Raw genomic sequence first — 21745 nt, forward strand, 5'->3', positions numbered from 1 at the left:
AATGCAATTCTTCGTAAAAATTCAATTATTTTAAAAAATTTTAATAAAGTTCTTTATAAAAATTCAAATTTAAGAAATAATCAATTATTCAGATAAATTATTTATTATTTAAATAATTTAATTCTCGTAGAAGTTTCTAATAAGAATTGATTTAGAATTGAATAAAATAAAATGATTAAAGTTTTGAATAATTTTATTTATAAATTTGAAGGAAAAAATGATTGAATTTTGAAAGAATTGCTTTTGTAATTTTTAGAAATAGTTAAATTTGAGTCGTCAAGTTCAATTTTTCGATAGCTACTTTTTTACTACTTTTTTTCTGTCTTTGAGCTACTTTTTTTGCTACTTTTTTAAAATTAATTATCGAGTACGAAGCCTGAAATAAGTAAAGATGTAAAAATCTAAAAATATTTCTTTACCGCTCTTTGCAGGTGAACATAGAAAATGTCATCTACTTGAAAACTCAAATCGCCGGACAACTGGAAGATGCACGTCGTCGTTTGGAAGATGAGGAACGACGCCGCTCATTGGTCGAAGCTTCTTTACATCAGGTACCATTTATTTTTATCCCAAATAAATAATTAACTCATTCTCAGCCGTTATAAAATTTCATTTAATATTTCTATTTTCAAAAAATAGAAATATTTAATTTAATATTTCTATTTTTAAAAAATCGAACTACTTATTATTTCAAAATTATTTCTGTTTAATGTGTTCTGAATATAACTAATCAAAAAATTGACGCTTCAAACAGGTTGAGATTGAACTTGAATCAGTCCGAGTCCAGTTGGAAGAAGAATCGGAAGCACGTTTGGATCTCGAGCGTCAATTAGTGAAGGCTAACGGTGAAGTTTCCATTTGGAGATCCAAATATGAGACTGAAGCTCAAGCTCGCGCAGAAGAAGTAAGTTTCTTTCAATTTTTTTTTTTCATTATGCCCATTGCAAATTTTTACATTAAAATTTATATATTAAATGAATCAAAAATAAAAATCAATCTTCTGTTTATTTTTAGGTTGAAGAATTGCGCCGTAAATACTGTGCTCGTATCCAAGAACAAGAAGAACAAATCGAAACTCTATTGGTTAAGATCAATAATCTCGAGAAGCAGAAATCACGCCTGCAATCTGAAGTTGAGGTTCTGATCATTGATCTAGAGAAGGTGTGTGTTGACAATTCTTACTTTCTTACTATTCATACTATTCTTACATTCCTCGACTATTTCTTATTACTTCTCAATGTTAATTCTATAATAATCCAATACTACTGAAATAGTAATTCAATAGTAATTAATAATATACCCTTACAGCATCTTAACTTCCAGCAACATTGACAACATTTATGCAAATTTAGATGCTGCAAGTTTTACAGCATCTAAACTAAAATTGAGGCAATTTTGTCAATGTTGTTACAGGTTTAGTTTTACTCTATTGAGACAATGTTGTCAATATTCCTGCAAGTTTAAATGCTATAGTGGTAGCAATAGTAATAGTAATTAACACTACAGTAACAGTAATAAAATATATTTCCTTAAAGGCCAATGGAACTGCTCGGGAACTTCAGAAACGTGTCGAACAAATGGAGAAGATTAACATTGAAATGAAGTCTCGCCTTGAAGAAACTTTGGCTATGTACGAACAAAGTCAACGAGATCTTCGCAATAAGCAACAAGAACTTCAACGTTGCAACGCCGAACTCGACAAGACTCGAGAACTCAAGGACCAACTTTTGCGTGAAAATAAGAAACTCGGAGGTATAAAATTACATCTTTCGAGATGATTCTTAAATTCGAAATTCATATTCTCAGCATTTAACAGTAAATTCCAACAATTGAATACCATAACAGTACATAACAAACCATAAATTTCAAGCTAAGACTCCTATTAACTAATTCTTGGACTCTTATATTCTGGACACTTTCGAAGTTCATAAAAACTAAACCCAAATGATTCCCTAAAACAACCCAAGGAGAAATTGAACAATGTGATTGAATCTTTTCAATTTATTGTTTCAATTATGATTCAACTGTGATTCAACTATGGTTCAATTATAGTTCAATTATGGTTCAATTTTGATTCAATTATGATTCAAAAATGATGATCCAATAAAGTATTTTAATTCAGCTATAATTTTACAGATGATCTTAATGATGCTTGATTCAATTATGGTTCAATCATGATTCAATTATAATTCAAAAATAATGATCCAATAAAGTATTCTAATTCAGCTATAATTTTACAGATGATCTTAATGATGCTAAGAATCAATTGGCTGACATGAACCGCAGACTACACGAATTGGAACTTGAGCTCCGTCGTCTTGAGAACGAGCGAGAAGAATTGGCTGCAGCTTATAAGGAAGCCGAGGCCGTAAGTAAATTAAAATATCAAAACTGATTAACAGTTGCAAAAATATTTAAAGCACTCCGAAGAAAGGTACCCAAGAACCAAAATATTTTAAGCCTATTTGTGTCATTTTTACCCCAATTAAAAGTTCCCTTACATCAGCAACGAATATTCCAGAATGTCCTGGAATTTTAATTTCCGACTCATATTCAGAAATAAGAATATTTTTCCAGCATTTCTAGACTCTGGGACATCCTACAGACGTATAATTTCCGTATATCCTTAGGATGTCCGTAGACTCTTTTCAGCATTCACCCAGAAATTACCTCGAACTAACCATGGTCCAACCATTAATTCTGCTGAATTTAGCCATTCTCGATTAACCTAAAGTTAACCCGGGGCGAATGCCAAAAAGAGCCTAAGCTCCACTTAATCAGGATTAAGCTCCACTTAGGAGCTTAGGCAAAATTAAAAATTTTAAATTCTTTATTTTATTTTAGGTCAACTTTAACAGACAACCGATAAACTAATCAGATTATCGGCTGTCTGTTAAAGTTAACCAAAAATTTAAGGCTTAGTTTGAACAGAAAACTAACAAGTTTTCTGTTCAAACTGCTTCGACTTCTATTAAACTTCCGTTGAAACTAACATCAGTTTTTATAAATTATTTATGAAGACTTGTAAACTTTATAAATTCAGAGATTTGATCCTCATTCTGTATTTTCGCTCCAAAAACTACAAAGATAACCAAAAATCTGTTGCTTCCTAGGCATCTTTCTTCGAAGCACGTCACATACGAGAATAATCTAATAAATATCCAATCAAAAAATTAACAATGTAAAATATTTCCAGGGCCGCAAAATCGAGGAGCAACGTTCTCAAAGATTGGCCGCTGAATTAGGTCAACTTCGCCACGAAACTGAACGTCGTCTTGCCGAAAAGGATGAAGAGATCGACGCCATTCGGTAAGTTCCACTTTTCTAAGCCACCATTCCAAAAAATATTATGCTAAAACTAAAAGAATTTTGAAAAATTATAACTGGATGCCAATCCAGTTTACTGGATTGGCATTCAGTTATAATTTTTCAAAATTCTCTTAGTTTCAAGTTAACTAAAAAATGAATCTGAAAGTAAAAGACCCCGAAGGACTTACACAATATTTTTGGCTCCCAGTCGAATTTCGAAAAAGACTGTTGGGTTTTTGATGTTCTTGGTTTGAATGTCGACTACAAAAAACCAAAGTTAGAACAAAAAAAAATTGTCTGGGAGCCAAAACTGATGTGAATCCTCTACAGGGTCCTTTACAATTGACTTTAGGTTAATTAGTGGGTAGTAGTGGTAGTAGGAAAATACTTAATTTTCTCTCTATCAAAAGAAGAAAAGCTACCTGCTGAAATCTTAGCTATAAGTATAATCGCGTCTGCCTGAATGAACACTAAATTTAAATTGAGTGATCAATCACAATGAAATGAAAACATACCTAAGATTAGGAAACACTAAGCGCCACTTGAGCGTAATAAACTAATGCTCTCACGTTACGGTCCCGATTTTCAGTCATGATGCAAGAGACTACTTTTAATTGTCCACTGCCTCATTCGCTAATAATAGACTAAAGTTAAATTCGTCATCAATGAAGTTCGCTAGAATCATCCTTGTGATGGTAATTCCCGGGGTCATCTGTTCAAGGGAAAATCCTGCACAATCTAAATAGATAATTCAAATTCAATATAAAATTTTATGGAAATTTACCCAAAACGTTTTCCTCTCCTTTACATTTCCATTCGCATTTAACTCTCAGTCAAGCTTTTCCCTATTTTACAAAAACATAAATCGTATCTTTAGCGAAAAAAAGCAAAACAGAAACTTTTAAGATAGAAATTTTAATTTGCTTTTTTAAAATAGTTCCACTGTTAATAGTAGAATTTTGAACACTTGAAAATTCTTTCAAAATCGGAACGTTCCATCTCTATTAATAAACGATAGCTCATCAAAGTCATAATTATTGGCAAACGACAATTGATTGGCGGATCATAAAAGAAATGATGTGGCAACTTTTGAATCTCTACAAAAGTCTTGACAAGATTGGCCAGAGACCTCATTTTTTTCGAACAGTCATTAAGTGTATAAGTCATTATTCATCAACTATTGATAGTGAACTAGTTTCTCGAAAGAATGAAATTCGACCAATAGGTACAAAATTCGACAGAATTAAAACCATTGTTAAGACTGATTTTACGAGAATAAATTCCAAAATATTAAAAGAAGAGAAAAATCCGAAATTTACCATCTTCCTCTAAAGTTGTAAATTATTTTGTTTCTCCTTCGTCGTATGAAGGATAAATTAAGTTTTTTAACAAGTCCATTAGAACGAAAGAAAAATGGTGACAAAAGTGCCAATGTGTCAAGTGCCACTGGAATCAAAGTGGCGACGTGGACCAAATTATATTTATGAAAAAAATTATGGATACGGAATCAACTATTACCAACCGATGATCGACTATATTGATGAAAAGGAGAACAATATCAGAGCCAAGTCAGCATATCCCCACTTGCCGTGGTCAGATGGTCGTGCATTTTGGGAACACAAGACTGTGAGGCCATACAGTAGGCAAGACCTTGTGAAACACGCAATTAACGCCGAAGCAAAGGCCAGAGAGCATTTGGAAAATTTTAAGGTATGTTAGACAAAAAAGAAATCATCAAAAATCATCAAAAAAAAACTTTTAACTATCGAAGAGTTTCAGATTAATCGTGCGGGGCGAATTATTTTTTGTGTCGAAGGTCAAAAATGTCAAAAATAAAAAGAAGTTTTACAATTGGAAATATGTTTTTTTTTAAAACTGTTTAATTTTAATTCAATTTTTTGTAAATAATAAAATTTCGAAAATGGTTAAAAAAAAATTATAAGGAATTCTATGCCAGAAAAAAAATTACCGAACCTTAACAACTTAAATATCGAAGGATTAAAGATTCACCGTCGATTTTTTTAGACAAAAATGGTAAAATTATGCCCTATAGAAAAACGAAATACTCAAAAAGAGCAGTGGACTAAAAAAATTCATTTGAATTCATAGAATTGTGATTTTCGTAAACAAAACAAAAAATTTGGAATCAAAAGATTTACTTTTTTTAATTTAATTCTTGAAGATTACTTCATTCTCTTAAGAAAAATATAAGTTTTTTTAAATAAAATTATTAAAATGATATAAATATTTTCAGATTTATGTTTTACTCTTAGCGCACAAAAAACTGTTATTTTCATTTTTAAAAATATCTTTCTTTCTTGTTATTACTAAAATGAAAAAAAAATTTAGAATCAATTCGACAAATTATCATTTTCTAAATTAGTTTAAAAAATTTTACTTAGTTGGGGAGATAATAAAACAAAATGTTAAACACAAAAAGTATATTAATAAATACACTCAGAGAAAAGATATTTTTGACTCAGAGCCAATTGGACTTTTTATTTGTTTCAAATAAATTTTATATTGGGTTTGAAGAATAAAATTTTTATTTAAAACAAATAAATAACCTAGTTATGATTATGAGACAAATTAATGTTTATTTAATTCAAATAAAATATACTTGGTTTAAATAAAATTTATCTCTGGCTGTAATAATCCGTTTCTCTAAATTTGAATTACTAATTTTTAGTAGTTTTCATGGACGACTTTTCCCCTTTTCAATTAGTAGAATATTATTAATTGTCAGTAAAATTTAACTAATTTTTTTGCTAAAAAATAGTACAATTTTACTTAAACTAATTTTTTTGCTAAAAAATAGTAAAATTTTTTTTTAACTAATTTTTTTTTGCTAAAAAATAGTAGAATTTTATTTTAACTAATTTTTTTGCTAAAAAATAGTACAATTTTACTTAAACTAATTTTTTTGCTAAAAAATAGTAAAATTTTACTTTAACTAATTTTTTTTGCTAAAAAATAGTAAAATTTTACTTAAACTAATTTTTTTGCTAAAAATAGTAGAATTTTATTTTAACTAATTTTTTTGCCAAAAAAAAGTCAAATTTTACTAATTGTTAAAAGTTTTCATAGACATTTTATTAGTAACTTTTTACTAATTCAAGTGTAAAGAGTTTTTTAATAAAATTATGCAAAATTTTAATTAAGGAGGGAGGGGGGGGGAGCGGTTAATCTTCACCCTTTGATATTTAAGTAATAAAGGTGCAGCAATTTTTTTTTTTGCATAGAATTTAAATTTATTTTTCATTATAAGAATTTTTTTAAAATTATTTTTAACTATTTTCGAAATTTTATTATTTGGAAAAACTAAAATTTTTCAAAATTAATACGATTAATTGTTCAGAATTACAAAAGCCTATGAAAAAAATTCTGCATTTGAAAATAATAAAAAATGTGGAAGAAGTTGATTTTTTATAATAAATACCAGTAAAATTTAAGCCAATCAAAATTGGCTTCGTTTAGGGATATGAATTTTTTTGATATGGTATTTCCTTCAAATATTAAAATTATTGGTTCAAATACAGTTTATTTGATTTAAATAAAAATTATTTGATTCAAGTAAACATTTATTTGATTCAGGTAAATATTTATTTGATTCAAGTAAATATTTATTTAATTCAAGTAAATATTTATTTGATTCAAGTAAATATTTATTTGATTCAAGTAAATATTTATTTGATTCAAGTAAATATTTATTTGATTTAAGTAAATATTTATTTAATTCAAGTAAATATTTATTTGATTCAAGTAAATATTTATTTGATTTATTTATAATAGACAAGTAATTGGTTATTTGATTTAAATAATTTTGTTTTCAGTGTAAAATTCAATTAATGGCAGAAATAGAAAAAAAGTTTTCTATTAAAATTCGTGACTTAATTAAATTAAATGGTTCTTAATTTTTGCAAAGATTGTTGGACAAAAATAATTTTTTATCAAATTCTACTCTCTAAATTTGAATTCAGTTAAAAATCATAGTTTTAACTGACAATCAGTGTCTGAATCTCTGCTAATGAATCAATTAAAAATAACTGGTAACTGTCAGTGAAAAAATAACTGATTTTCAGTAAAAAAAAAAAGTATTAACTGAAAAATTAATTAAACTTGACTAAAAATATTTTAAAAATATCGAAACAGAAAAAATTTTCGTTCATTTTAACGGTCAAAACTTTCTCTCTACATTTGAATTAGTAAATTTTCTAATAAGTAGTCATTTCTACTAACTTATTAGTAAATTTGACTAATAAATAGTAATTTTTACTAATTTATTAGTAGAATAATAAATTAGTAATAATAAATTAGTAAAATTAGTAGAATTATTAGAAATTACTATTTATTAGTAAAATTTACTAATCAATAAATTTGATTAATTTACTAATTTATTAGTAAAATTTACTAATTCAAAAGCTAAAAGTCAGTCACTATTTCAAAATAGTAAATATTTTTACTAATTCAAATTACGTTAATTAATTAATTTATTTATTAATTACTAATTCAATTTGCTTTTAAATTAATAAATAGTAATTTCTACTAATTAATTAGTAAAATTTACCAATTCAATAGCAAAAAGTCAGTCACTAATTCAAATTAGTAAACATTTTTACTAATTTTGCTTCTAAAGCAGTTACTTTTATAACTAATTTAAATTTAGAGAGTAGAAATTTATTTTAATGCTTCTTCCAGTATTTTTGATCAAATTCACCGATTTTTTTTCTGAACTCTCACTTTCGGTGATGTAAAATCCATCGTAATAATAAACTCTTCAAAATAGTAAAGAATCTATCGAATTATTATGCGCATGAAGCATTAAAATTATTAGCCAATAATTTAATTAATTGTTTTTACATATGAATCATGAAATAAATAATTCTTAAATAAACAATAGATTTAGGGAAGAATTATTTTAATGCTCGTTTAATATGAAATTGACTGATTCGAAAATCTTGGCGTCTGCAACTTTGCGACTGCCTGACCTTTTGAAATTCTAATTCAGTACTACGGAAGAAGCTGGTTTAAGTGTTTCATACGGTAGAGCTTGCTTGATCTTTCATCGAAGAGGCTACAAAACCGACACTGCAAGCGCCGCTCTAATTACGGGTGTGTCCAAAAGTGGTGTGACTTTTTTTCAGGTTACCACATAAAATTAATAACGTTCAATTAATTTGAAACAAAAAACCTACTTCTCTTTCATGGCTAACAATTTACCAGGATATAATATGGGGTTAGTGTATAATATTTTTTTCCAAAGCTTTTAATTAGTTATGCCATTAAAAAAAATTGGTTCTGCATTTACAAAAAATACCTGATAAACGGCAATGAAAATAAAAATATATTTTTATAAATGCAAGTGATCATATTTAATAAATGAATTTGTGATTCGCTCCCTGAAAATGTATCTAAAGAAAAAAATTTTAGGTTATGTTTGTAATTTCTGAAATGAAAATACACAAAGGATATCAACTCTTAATATTGATAACTGATGTTTTTGTCTTCATCACATCTGAAATAATTAATAAGAACTGATTTTAGTAATACACGATTAAACAGAAACTTTTAATTAAATTAAAAATAATAAACATAACCTTAAAATTATTTTCTTCTTAAGTACCTTTCTTTAAAGCGCGTCACATTTATATGAAAACTCGAGATGGATAAAGAAACTTTTTTTTTGTCACTTGAGTGAATAATATTCTTGAACTTGAACTTGATTTCCAATCTTCGATTATAATTTATAATTCAGAAACTTTGCTTTCAATTTAAAGGTAAAAAAAAAAAATTAAAAGCCACTGTCGATGAAAGATCAAAACGCATTTCATATAATCAGGGCTCGAACCAGTGAAAGTATTTAAAAATACGGACTTTACGGACAAAAATGAAAAATTACGGACCATTTACAGACCAATTATTGACAAAAATATATATATTGACAATTTTTAAATACATTTGTTTACAATATTCAATTTTACGAAATTTCAATTATTCGTAAATTCTTCAATTAAAAATATATTAGGAAATAAAAACTTCAGATAATTTTATTAAAAAATTCGTAATTAAACTTTTTCAACAAAATTAATTTCAAAATTCAACTATTTCTAAAAATTCACGCTACATTGCTTTTAATATTCAATTATTATCTAAAATTTTAACTGAAATCCATTTCTATATATTATCAACAAATTCAATTCTTTTTAAAAATTTTAATAAATCCTTTGAAACAATTCAATTATTTTCACGGATAATAAAATTCTTCGCAAAAATTCAATTATTTCAAAAAAAAAATGTCACGAAAGAATTCAATTTTTTTCCTAATTCGTTATAAAATTTTTCAAAAATATTCAATTATTTTCTGAAATTTTAATAAATCCTTCGAAATAGTTCAATTATTTTTTTTATATAGTAACAACTTTGCAAAAATTCAATTATTTTTAATACAATTTTAATAACATTTCAGGAAAGAATTCAATTTTTTTTGAAAATTTTTAATATTTTTAGAAAAAATTCAATTATTTTCTAAAATTTTAATAAATCTTTCGAATAATTCAATTATATTTATAAATGGTAAAATTCTTAACAAAAATTCAATTATTTTCAAAATAATATCACAAAAGAAATCAATTTTTCTCTTAATTTGTTATAAAATTTTTCAAAATAATTCAATTTTTTTCTACAATTTTAATAGAATTTAATAATTAAATGTTTAAACATTTTAATAAATCAATTATTAACAAACATGATTATTTTTAAAATTTGAAAAAAGTTGTTCATAAAATTCAAGTATTTTAAAAATTTTTAATTAAAATTTTATAAATGCTCCATTATTTAAAAAAAATTCGAAGAACTTCTTCAAAAAGAATTTAATTAGAATTTTCAAAAATTTTAACAAAATTCTTCGAAGGAATTCTATTTTCAAATTTTTTGAGAATTTTTAAATTCATTTGTTTACAATTGAATTTTACAAATTTTCAATTATTCAAAAATTTTTCAATTAAATATATATTAGAAAATATAAACTTCAAATAATTAAAAAAAATCCGCAATGCTTTTAATATTCAATTAAATTATCAAAAATTTTAACTAAAATTAAATTTTAAATCAATTTTTATTAGAAAATTCTACTAGAATTCAATGATTCAAATATAAAAAAAAATTAATTGAATAATTGAATGTTTCTTAAAATTGAAGTCTCATAAAGAATTTTGTTAATGAATTAATAAATAATTGAATTCTTTTGACGAATTTTAATAAAATTTTTAAGAACATTTTTCGAGGAATTTGATTAAAAATTTGTATTAAAAATTATTGAAACTCTGCAATGAGTTTTATTATTTATGAAAATAATTGAATTCCTAAGAAAAATATTATTATTTACAAAAATAATTGAATCCCTGTAAAAATTTTATTATTAATGAAAATAATTGAATGATTGCGAAGAAATTTATAAAAAAATTTGTAAATAATTTAATTCCTGTAAAATTTTTATTATTATATGAAAATAATTAAAGGTTTGCATAGATTTTTATTAAATTTTTTTTAAATAATTGAATTGTTCTGGAAAATTTTATTAAAATCGTAGATATGGAAAATCATTTAATTAAGGAAAATAATTGAATCAATTTTGAAAATAATTGAAATTTTACCAAGAATTTTATTAAAATTTTTGAAAATAATTGAATTTTGGGAAAGAATTTAATTATTTCTAAAGATAATTGAAATTTTGCCAAGAATTTTATTAAAATTTTTGAAAATAATTGAATTTTGGAAAAGAATTTAATTATTTCTAAAGATAATTGAAATTTTGCCAAGAATTTTATTAAAATTTTTGAAAATAATTGAATTATGGAGAAGAATTTAATTATTTCTAAAAATAATTGAAATCTTGACGAGAATTTTTAAAAAATTTTGAACATAATTGAATTTTTGGAATCATTTGTAAATTCTCTAAAATTCTCTAAAATTCTCAAAATTATATCGTACAATTTACGAACTTTTCGTCCTTTTTCAATCGAATTACGGACTTTGTGGACCTTTTTCAAAAAAACTGACTTTTACGGACCTTAACGGGATTTAAGGACCTTGTTCGAGCCCTGCATAATTTATTTTTGTCCTAAATACAACAAGACTGTGAATTATTTATCATTTATAATTTATTATAATTTTTAAAAAACATCACCCTTTCAATTTCTATGAAAATAACAAGAAAAAATCCCTTTAATATTGTCCGAAGCTAGCAAAACGATCAGATTTTAGTCTATCGAAAACTGTAGAAGCAGCTCACGTGACGAAGGAAATAATTGAGGGCAAATTAGACACATTGTCACTGGAAGCAGCTAGAGCGCAAAGGAAAGCTTTTTCAGAGGACGAAATACAAGAGATGTCGGGTTTGGAGATTCAAGCTTTAAGAGAGCTGCAGGAAATGTCGGCACTTAATGACACAATTGATTATAACAAAAGTTTACGTGGTAAATCGGCAAAATCAATAGAGATGCAACTGAAAACGGAATGTTTCAAAAATTTATCACGAGCACATGAAATGGCTGACATAAGAAAATTGCAAAAAGAAGTAACGATACAACAACATCATCATCATCATGCACATCGTGAAGAATCTGAACATCGTCAAATAATAGAAGAAATGCAATCAAATTTATCGGAAATGGAAAAAATAACCGAACCACTGTCCGCTTTAAAACGACAACTTAAATGTTATGAAGAAAAAACTAGCAATTACTTCTCAGACACAAGGTATAGGAGTAAAAAAAAGAAAAATTTCTGTGTTCGATTAACACAGTTAATCACAGTTTTCTCAAAAGTATCAAATTAATAACAAATTGGATCAAATTGATATTGAAATAATCAATTTTTTATTTGAACCATATTTTCGGTACAATTTGATACTTTCGAGTTAACGGTGAATATCATCAGAGTAACAGAGTTTAAAATCTAATAACATCATTACATCTCATTATTAAATGAATAACATTACAAACGACGTAAGGTGATGTCTTTTATATTACAAGACAAAGGAACAAGTTTATAATATAGCAATATTATTAGTATTATTAATTATTATTAAGAAATTTAATATCAATATATCATCCAGTTTCTCTATAAATTTGAATTAGTACTTAAATATTTTTATTAATTTGAAGTAGTGACTGATTTTTGCTTTTGAATTAGTAAATTTTACTAATAAATTAGTAGAAATTGCTATTGATTAGTAAAATTTACTAATTTTATTAGTAAATAATTAGAATCAGTAAATTTTACTAATTAGAAACCTAATCATCTCTGAAAAATCGTCAGTGTTCGTTCATTCAGATTTATAGAGTAAGAAGAAAAAATATTTACTTTTATTTGAAATATGCAACTGATTTATTTTTCAGTAAGGCAACAAGTATCGAAATTGAGCAATTGAGTGCACGTGTAGTAGAAGCTGAGACAAAATTGAAGACTGAAGTACAACGTGTCAAGAAGAAGATGCAGATGCAAATCACTGAATTAGAATTATCATTGGATGTGGCAAACAAGACCAACCTTGATTTACAGAAGACAATCAAGAAACAATCTCTCACTTTAACGGTAAGTTGATGCTCAGGAATTTAAATAAATCTGCCAATAATAACAATTGCCAATTATATTAAGATCTTATTTAATTGCCAATTATATTTTAATATCAGTTATTTAATACACTGTTTTATATTTTTTAAATTAGGAATTGCAAGCACACTACGATGAAGTTCAACGTCAATTGCAAGTAACATTAGACCAATTGGGCATCAGCCAAAGACGTCTACAATCTCTGACTGCTGAACTCGAAGAAGTTCGCGGCAATTATGAATCTGTGAGTAATTTCACTTTGTAAAAATATCTTTAAATGTTTAAATTTTTGGGGTTTTTTTTCAAAAAATTGAATGGAATTTGAGTATTTTTCGTTTTTCACAGGCCCTTCGTGCAAAGAGGAACGTGGAACAACAATTCGAGGAATCAGTCAGTCGTATCAATGAATTGACAACAATAAACGTTAACATTGCATCTTCCAAAGCGAAATTAGAACAAGAGATTACAGTTTTGGCCGGTGATTATGAAGAAGTGACCAAAGAATTGAGAGTGAGTGACGAAAGATATCAACGAGTACAGAACGAATTGAAGCACACTGTCGAAATACTTCACGAAGAACAGGAACGTATAGTCAAAATTGAGGCCATTAAGAAGTCCCTTGAAATAGAAGTAAAGAACCTTTCGATCCGTTTAGAAGAAGTCGAAGCCAATGCCATCGTCGGTGGTAAACGAATCATCAGCAAACTCGAAGCCAGAGTAAGAAACATTTCCTTAAATTATTCCTTCTCTTTTATTTTCTTTATTTCAAATTAAACTTTTTCTTCAATTTCAACTTTCATCTTCAATTTCAACTTTTCCCCAGATTCGTGACTTAGAATTGGAACTCGACGAAGAGAAACGCAGACATTCGGAAACAGTGAAAATTCTTCGTAAAAAGGAGCGCAACATTAAGGAGGTCATGATCCAAGTGGAGGAAGACTCCAAGAATGTTGCATTATTGCAAGAATGTTTAGATAAAGCATCACAAAAAGTAAGTATTTACAAGAGACAACTCCAGGAACAAGAAGGTATGTCCCAACAGAGTGTGACGAGAGTCCGTCGATTCCAACGTGAATTGGAAGCAGCCGAAGATCGTGCAGACACAGCGGAGAGCAACCTGACATTAATCCGCGCCAAACACCGTAGCTTTGTCACCACCTCGTCTGTTCCTGGCTCACAGGTTTACCTCGTACAAGAGACGAGGCAGGACATTTAATTCGCACATCCTTATGAAATCGTACCCCTGCTACTACAACACAACTTCATCTCCGCAAACGTAAGTCTATCAAAAAGTTGATCAGGGTTGCAACAAAAATTTAATTTTCTTTCTCCTGAATTTCCTGATTTTCCTTACCTATATGACAATCCTAAAGTTCCTAAAGAACCCAACAATACCAAAAAATGTGATTCACTATTCGCTAATCTGAAGAAAGGCGAATCCAGTCCAACTAAAACTACTTTCTCTTAAAGTCACTTTCTTCAGATCGCGTCCAAAGAAAGAAAAAGAACAGAATATAAGTTATAATCGTAATACTTTACCATAACTATTATCAATAATTATATATTTCTGTCACCAGGAATGAATAATCGTTAGGAGGAGAGGTCTACGAATCAATGTGGAGCAAATCAAAACAACATTTAACTAAAAAAAAAAGACGAATTATTTTTTCATCGATATAATAAGCCACACCAACTGTTGATTCGAGGTACTTAATCCAAAAAGCGGAACACATCAAATGCATTACAATAATATAAACATCATCGCATTCAAGATCATCATATTTTAATTAAATTGATCGCTAATTATTTCTTTTAATTATTATTATTATTGTTTAAGAAAATTTAAAGAGAAGAAAACCACCCATTTGTTCTATTACACCTACACAAACTTGTATTTAAATAATGTTAATTGTATTACACTATTAGATAGGGACCTCTATCCATACACAAACTCGCTGTACGACATACAATAACCTGTGTCAACATTTAATTTAATAATAAACTGAAACGTGTACGTACGAAATCTGCTTAAATAATTCTTAATCATAAAAACCCAAAGTCCTTTATTTTAATGCACACATTTCCTTTACCTTGTAATATATCAATTCGCCATAAAGAATGAAAATTACCGTCGAAATCCAGCATCTGTGAAGCACACCAGATGGGTTTTTAAAAGGAAAATAAAGAAACTAAAAATATATTTGAAAAATAAAAAAGAAAATATTTTTTTACTCGTCCATGAGAATCTGACTTTATAAAAACCCTAAGAGAGGGAAGTCACAGGATCAGCAAAATCGGATATCTACAGCGTTTACTAACAATTCTTGGAACAAAAATTGTTTACTGGTCCTAAACTATTACTAGAACAATTCCAAAAATTATCTGAGTCATGAAAAATAATTTAATTCCCAATTCATAAAAAGTAACCACAGCCGCCAATCAGCAGCAGATGGAAAATTATTTTTTGACCGAACTTGATCTTCTGTTTACTAACAATATACAGTCAAAAAATATTTTACTGGACCTAAACTATTACTAGAACAATTCCAAAAATTATCTGAGTCATGAAAAATAATTTAATTCCCAATTCATAAAAAGTAACCACAGCCGCCAATCAGCAGAAGATAGATAATTATTTTTTGACCGAACTTGATCTTCTATTTACTAATAATTGGCAGTCAAAAAATATTTGGCTCGGTGAAACTAGCGACCCGCCCGCCGCCACCCATCAGAAGAATCCATAGGCGCCGACACACATAGTAGCGCGGTAGCCCTATATGGTTCAATCAACGCAAAAAAAACATACGCTACACGGAGAGAAAAAACAAGGCTTTTCCCCGTGACTTCAATTCATGCCTTTTCAGGTAGCAGTTTCACCGGATTTCCCGATGAATTTCATGCGTTTAGCGGTTAGGCCACGCCTTAGCCCTAGAATCTCACCGGGAAAACCTGTGAGCGTCCTGCATTTTTACTGTGATAATTTTCACGCGTTAAATGCGTATTTTTTCATGGGGAAAAGCCTTGTTTTTTCTCTCCGTGTAGCTATTACAGTTTATAGAAAAAAATGCAATAGTCACAATTTTAAAGAGCAATAATCCCCCTTTAATTTGTGACCAAGAAATAAACATTTGGCCCAAAATTGCACGACTTATGAATTTTTTTTTGATTTATTTTTCCAATTTTCGTTTTTCTGATACGGGCGGGTGGGGACGCTGGCTATCAAAAATTGTTTTAAAAAATTCCTATTGGTCCAATGAAAAGAAGCATTAATCCCTCTTTAATTTGCGACCAAGAAATAAACATTTGGTCTAAAATTGTTCGAGTTATGAATTTTTTTTGAACTTTTTTTCCAAATTATCGTTTTTCTGATACGGGCGGGTGGGGACGCTGGCTATCAAAAATTGTTTTAAAAAATTCCTATTGGTCCAATGAAAAGAAGCATTAATCCCTCTTTAATTTGCGACCAAGAAACAAAGAATTGGTCAAAAATTATTCGAGTTATGAATTTTTTTCCGATTTTTTCCCCAATTTTCGTTTTTCTGATTCGGGCGGGTGGGGACGCTGGCGATCAAAAATTGTTTTAAAAAATTCCTTTTGGTCCAATGAAAAGAAGCATGAATCCCTCTTTAATTTGCGACCAAGAAATAAAGAATTGGTCTAAAATTGTTCGAGTTATGAATTTTTTTTTGAACTTTTTTTCCAAATTATCGTTTTTCTGCTACGGGCGGGTGGGGACACTGGCTATCAAAAATTGTTTTAAAAAATTCCTATTGGTCCAATGAGAAAAAGCATTAATCCCTTTTTAATTTGCGACCAAGAAACAAAGAATTGGTTAAAAATTATTCGAGTTATGAACTTTTTTTTGAACTTTTTTTCCAAATTATCGTTTCTCTGATACGGGCGGGTGGGGACGCTGGCTATCAAAAATTGTTTTAAAAAATTCCTATTGGTCCAATGAAAAGAAGCATGAATCCCTCTTTAATTTGCGACCAAGAAATAAACATTTGGTCTAAAATTGTTCGAGTTATGAATTTTTTTTGAACTTTTTTTCCAAATTATCGTTTTTCTGATACGGGCGGGTGGGGACGCTGGCTATCAAAAATTTATTAAAAATATTTTCAATTGTCACGTTTCGTAGAGCAATAATCCCCCTTTAATTTCCGACCAAGAAATAAACATTTGGTCTAAAATTGTTCGAGTTATGAATTTTTTTTGAACTTTTTTTCCAAATTATCGTTTTTCTGATACGGGCGGGTGGGGACGCTGGCTATTAAAAATTGTTTTAAAAAATTCCTATTGGTCCAATGAAAAGAAGCATGAATCCCTCTTTAATTTGCGACCAAGAAATAAACATTTGGTCTAAAATTGTTCGAGTTATGAATTTTTTTTGAACTTTTTTTCCAAATTATCGTTTTTCTGATACGGGCGGGTGGGGACGCTGGCGATCAAAAATTGTTTTAGAAAATTCCTATTGGTCCAATGAAAAGAAGCATTAATCGATCTTTAATTTGCGACCAAGAAACAAAGAATTGGTCAAAAATTATTCGAGTTATGAATTTTTTTCCGATTTTTTCCCCAATTTTCGTTTTTCTGATACGGGCGGGTGGGGACGCTGGCTATCAAAAATTGTTTTAAAAAATTCCTATTGGTCCAATGAAAAGAAGCATTAATCCCTCTTTAATTTGCGACCAAGAAATAAACATTTGGTCTAAAATTGTTCGAGTTATGAATTTTTTTTGAGCTTTTTTTCCAAATTTTCGATTTTCTGATACGGGCGGGTGGGGACGCTGGCGATCAAAAATTGTTTTAGAAAATTCCTATTGGTCCAATGAAAAGAAGCATGAATCCCTCTTTAATTTGCGACCAAGAAATAAAGAATTGGTCTAAAATTGTTCGAGTTATGATTTTTTTTTTGAACTTTTTTTCCAAATTATCGTTTCTCTGATACGGGCGGGTGGGGACGCTGGCTATCAAAAATTGTTTTAAAAAATTCCTATTGGTCCAATGAAAAGAAGCATTAATCCCTCTTTAATTTGCGACCAAGAAACAAAGAATTGGTCAAAAATTATTCGAGTTATGAATTTTTTTCCGATTTTTTCCCCAATTTTCGTTTTTCTGATTCGGGCGGGTGGGGACGCTGGCTATCAAAAATTGTTTTAAAAAATTCCTATTGGTCCAATGAAAAGAAGCATGAATCCCTCTTTAATTTGCGACCAAGAAATAAACATTTGGTCTAAAATTGTTCGAGTTATGAATTTTTTTCCGATTTTTTCCCCAATTTTCGTTTTTCTGATTCGGGCGGGTGGGGACGCTGGCTATCAAAAATTGTTTTAAAAAATTCCTATTGGTCCAATGAAAAGAAGCATGATTCCCTCTTTAATTTGCGACCAAGAAATAAACATTTGGTCTAAAATTGTTCGAGTTATGAATTTTTTTTGAACTTTTTTTCCAAATTATCGTTTTTCTGATACGGGCGGGTGGGGACGCTGGCTATCAAAAATTTATTAAAAATATTTTCAATTGTCACGTTTCGTAGAGCAATAATCCCCCTTTAATTTCCGACCAAGAAATAAACATTTAGTCTAAAATTGTTCGAGTTATGAATTTTTTTTGAACTTTTTTTCCAAATTATCGTTTTTCTGATTCGGGCGGGTGGGGACGCTGGCTATCAAAAATTTATTAAAAATATTTTCAATTCTCACGTTTCGTAGAGCAATAATCCCCCTTTAATTTCCGACCAAGAAACAAAGAATTGGTCAAAAATTGTTCGAGTTATGAATTTTTTTCCGATTTTTTCCCCAATTTTCGTTTTTCTGATTCAGGCGGGTGGGGACGCTGGCAATCAAAAATTGTTTTAAAAAATTCCTATTGGTCCAATGAAAAGAAGCATTAATCCCTCTTTAATTTGCGACCAAGAAATAAACATTTGGTCTAAAATTGTTCGAGTTATGAATTTTTTTTGAGCTTTTTTTCCAAATTTTCGATTTTCTGATACGGGCGGGTGGGGACGCTGGCGATCAAAAATTGTTTTAGAAAATTCCTATTGGTCCAATGAAAAGAAGCATGAATCCCTCTTTAATTTGCGACCAAGAAATAAAGAATTGGTCTAAAATTGTTCGAGTTATGAATTTTTTTTGAACTTTTTTTCCAAATTATCGTTTTTCTGATACGGGCGGGTGGGGACGCTGGCGATCAAAAATTGTTTTAAAAAATTCCTTTTGGTCCAATGAAAAGAAGCATGAATCCCTCTTTAATTTGCGACCAAGAAATAAAGAATTGGTCTAAAATTGTTCGAGTTATGAATTTTTTTTTGAACTTTTTTTCCAAATTATCGTTTTTCTGCTACGGGCGGGTGGGGACACTGGCTATCAAAAATTGTTTTAAAAAATTCCTATTGGTCCAATGAGAAAAAGCATTAATCCCTTTTTAATTTGCGACCAAGAAACAAAGAATTGGTCAAAAATTATTCGAGTTATGAACTTTTTTTTGAACTTTTTTTCCAAATTATCGTTTCTCTGATACGGGCGGGTGGGGACGCTGGCTATCAAAAATTGTTTTAAAAAATTCCTATTGGTCCAATGAAAAGAAGCATTAATCCCTCTTTAATTTGCGACCAAGAAACAAAGAATTGGTCAAAAATTATTCGAGTTATGAATTTTTTTCCGATTTTTTCCCCAATTTTCGTTTTTCTGATTCGGGCGGGTGGTGACGCTGGCTATCAAAAATTGTTTTAGAAAATTCCTATTGGTCCAATGAAAAGAAGCATTAATCCCTCTTTAATTTGCGACCAAGAAATAAACATTTGGTCTAAAATTGTTCGAGTTATGAATTTTTTTTGAACTTTTTTTCCAAATTATCGTTTTTCTGATACGGGCGGGTGGGGACGCTGGCTATCAAAAATTTATTAAAAATATTTTCAATTGTCACGTTTCGTAGAGCAATAATCCCCCTTTAATTTCCGACCAAGAAATAAACATTTGGTCTAAAATTGTTCGAGTTATGAATTTTTTTTGAACTTTTTTTCCAAATTATCGTTTTTCTGATACGGGCGGGTGGGGACGCTGGCTATTAAAAATTGTTTTAAAAAATTCCTATTGGTCCAATGAAAAGAAGCATGAATCCCTCTTTAATTTGCGACCAAGAAATAAACATTTGGTCTAAAATTGTTCGAGTTATGAATTTTTTTTGAACTTTTTTTCCAAATTATCGTTTTTCTGATACGGGCGGGTGGGGACGCTGGCGATCAAAAATTGTTTTAGAAAATTCCTATTGGTCCAATGAAAAGAAGCATTAATCGATCTTTAATTTGCGACCAAGAAACAAAGAATTGGTCAAAAATTATTCGAGTTATGAATTTTTTTCCGATTTTTTCCCCAATTTTCGTTTTTCTGATACGGGCGGGTGGGGACGCTGGCTATCAAAAATTGTTTTAAAAAATTCCTATTGGTCCAATGAAAAGAAGCATGAATCCCTTTTTAATTTGCGACCAAGAAATAAACATTTGGTCTAAAATAGTTCGAGTTATGAATTTTTTTTGAACTTTTTTTCCAAATTATGGTTTTTCTGATACGGGCGGGTGGGGACGCTGGCGATCAAAAATTGTTTTAGAAAATTCCTATTGGTCCAATGAAAAGAAGCATTAATCGATCTTTAATTTGCGACCAAGAAACAAAGAATTGGTCAAAAATTATTCGAGTTATGAATTTTTTTCCGATTTTTTCCCAAATTTTCGTTTTTCTGATACGGGCGGGTGGGGACGCTGGCTATCAAAAATTGTTTTAAAAAATTCCTATTGGTCCAATGAAAAGAAGCATTAATCCCTCTTTAATTTGCGACCAAGAAATAAACATTTGGTCTAAAATTGTTCGAGTTATGAATTTTTTTTCGATTTTTTTTCTAATTTTCGTTTTTTTGAGTAAAGGGTGATTATTGCTCCTCTAAATGTGACAATTGAAAATTTTTTAAATAAATTTATGATAGACAACGTTCCCACTCGCCCGTATCAGAGAAACGAAAATTGGAGAAAAATTGAAAAAAAATTCATAACTCGAACAATTTTAGACCAAATTTTTATTTCTTGGTCACAAATTAAAGGGGGATTATTGTTCTTTAATAAAATGTGACTATTGCAATTTTTGCTATAAACTGTATTAGCTAGCGTACGTTTTTTTTGCGTTGATTGAACCGAATTGGGACACCGCGCTACTATGTGTGTCGGCGCCTATGGATTTATCTGATGGCTGACGGCCGGCGGGTCGCTAGTTTCACCGAGCCTGGATAATTATTTTTTGACCGAACTTTCTCTATTTCTTTCTAACAATTGGTAGTCAAAAAATATTTTGCTGGTCCTAAACTATTACTAGAACAATTCCAAAAATTATCTGAGTCATGAAAAATAATTTAATTTACAATTCATAAAAAGTAACCACAGCCGCCAATCAGCAGAAGATGGAAAATTATTTTTTGACCGAACTTGATCTTCTGTTTACTAACAATTGGCAGTCAAAAAATATTTTACTAGTCCTAAACTATTACTAGAACACTTCCAAAAATTGTCTGAGTCTTGAAAAATAATTTAATTTTCAATTCATAAAAAGTAACCACAGCCGATAATCAGCAAAAGATGAAAAATCTTTTTTTGTAATGATTTTTTTGAGGATTTTAACTGTTTTTTTTTAATTTTTTAAATTTTTTTTTAATTTTTTGCAAGAGTATAATTACATTTCATTAATATAATGAAATTCTTCTTAGAAATTAAAATATTTTCAAAATCTACTATTTTAATAGAAGTTCTCAAAAGAATTGAATTATTTAAAAACTTGTA

The 21745-nt window shown here is 28.9% G+C and overlaps 2 protein-coding genes across 2 annotated transcripts in view; both read left to right on the top strand.

The window, feature by feature from the left end:
• LOC122501139 (paramyosin, long form-like) overlaps nt 1–14944 on the top strand; it is a 30859-nt gene extending 15915 nt beyond the window's left edge. Inside the window, exons 6-16 of the mRNA XM_043610451.1 lie at nt 432–551; nt 755–904; nt 1015–1161; nt 1536–1752; nt 2241–2368; nt 3197–3309; nt 12708–12903; nt 13037–13165; nt 13267–13638; nt 13745–14197; nt 14499–14944. Coding sequence (XP_043466386.1) covers nt 432–551; nt 755–904; nt 1015–1161; nt 1536–1752; nt 2241–2368; nt 3197–3309; nt 12708–12903; nt 13037–13165; nt 13267–13638; nt 13745–14137 — 1965 coding nt within the window. The 3' untranslated portion in view covers nt 14138–14197; nt 14499–14944. The remainder of the gene's footprint in view (nt 1–431; nt 552–754; nt 905–1014; nt 1162–1535; nt 1753–2240; nt 2369–3196; nt 3310–12707; nt 12904–13036; nt 13166–13266; nt 13639–13744; nt 14198–14498) is intronic.
• LOC122501222 (paramyosin, short form-like) lies at nt 4394–11753 on the top strand. Its single transcript, XM_043610571.1, has 2 exons — nt 4394–5019; nt 11589–11753. The coding sequence occupies exons 1-2, from the start codon at nt 4723–4725 to the stop codon at nt 11601–11603; spliced, it is 312 nt and encodes a 103-aa protein (XP_043466506.1). The 5' UTR covers nt 4394–4722; the 3' UTR covers nt 11604–11753.
• Nucleotides 14945–21745: the final 6801 nt, after the last annotated feature.

The sequence above is a fragment of the Leptopilina heterotoma genome, unplaced genomic scaffold (assembly GCF_015476425.1).
Source record: "Leptopilina heterotoma isolate Lh14 unplaced genomic scaffold, ASM1547642v1 Lhet_0, whole genome shotgun sequence".
NCBI lineage: Eukaryota > Metazoa > Arthropoda > Insecta > Hymenoptera > Figitidae > Leptopilina > Leptopilina heterotoma.

Bases quoted from the DNA above. Each gene is read 5' to 3' on its own strand.
- LOC122501222 (XM_043610571.1), top strand. From the start codon at position 4,723: ATGGTGACAAAAGTGCCAATGTGTCAAGTGCCACTGGAATCAAAGTGG.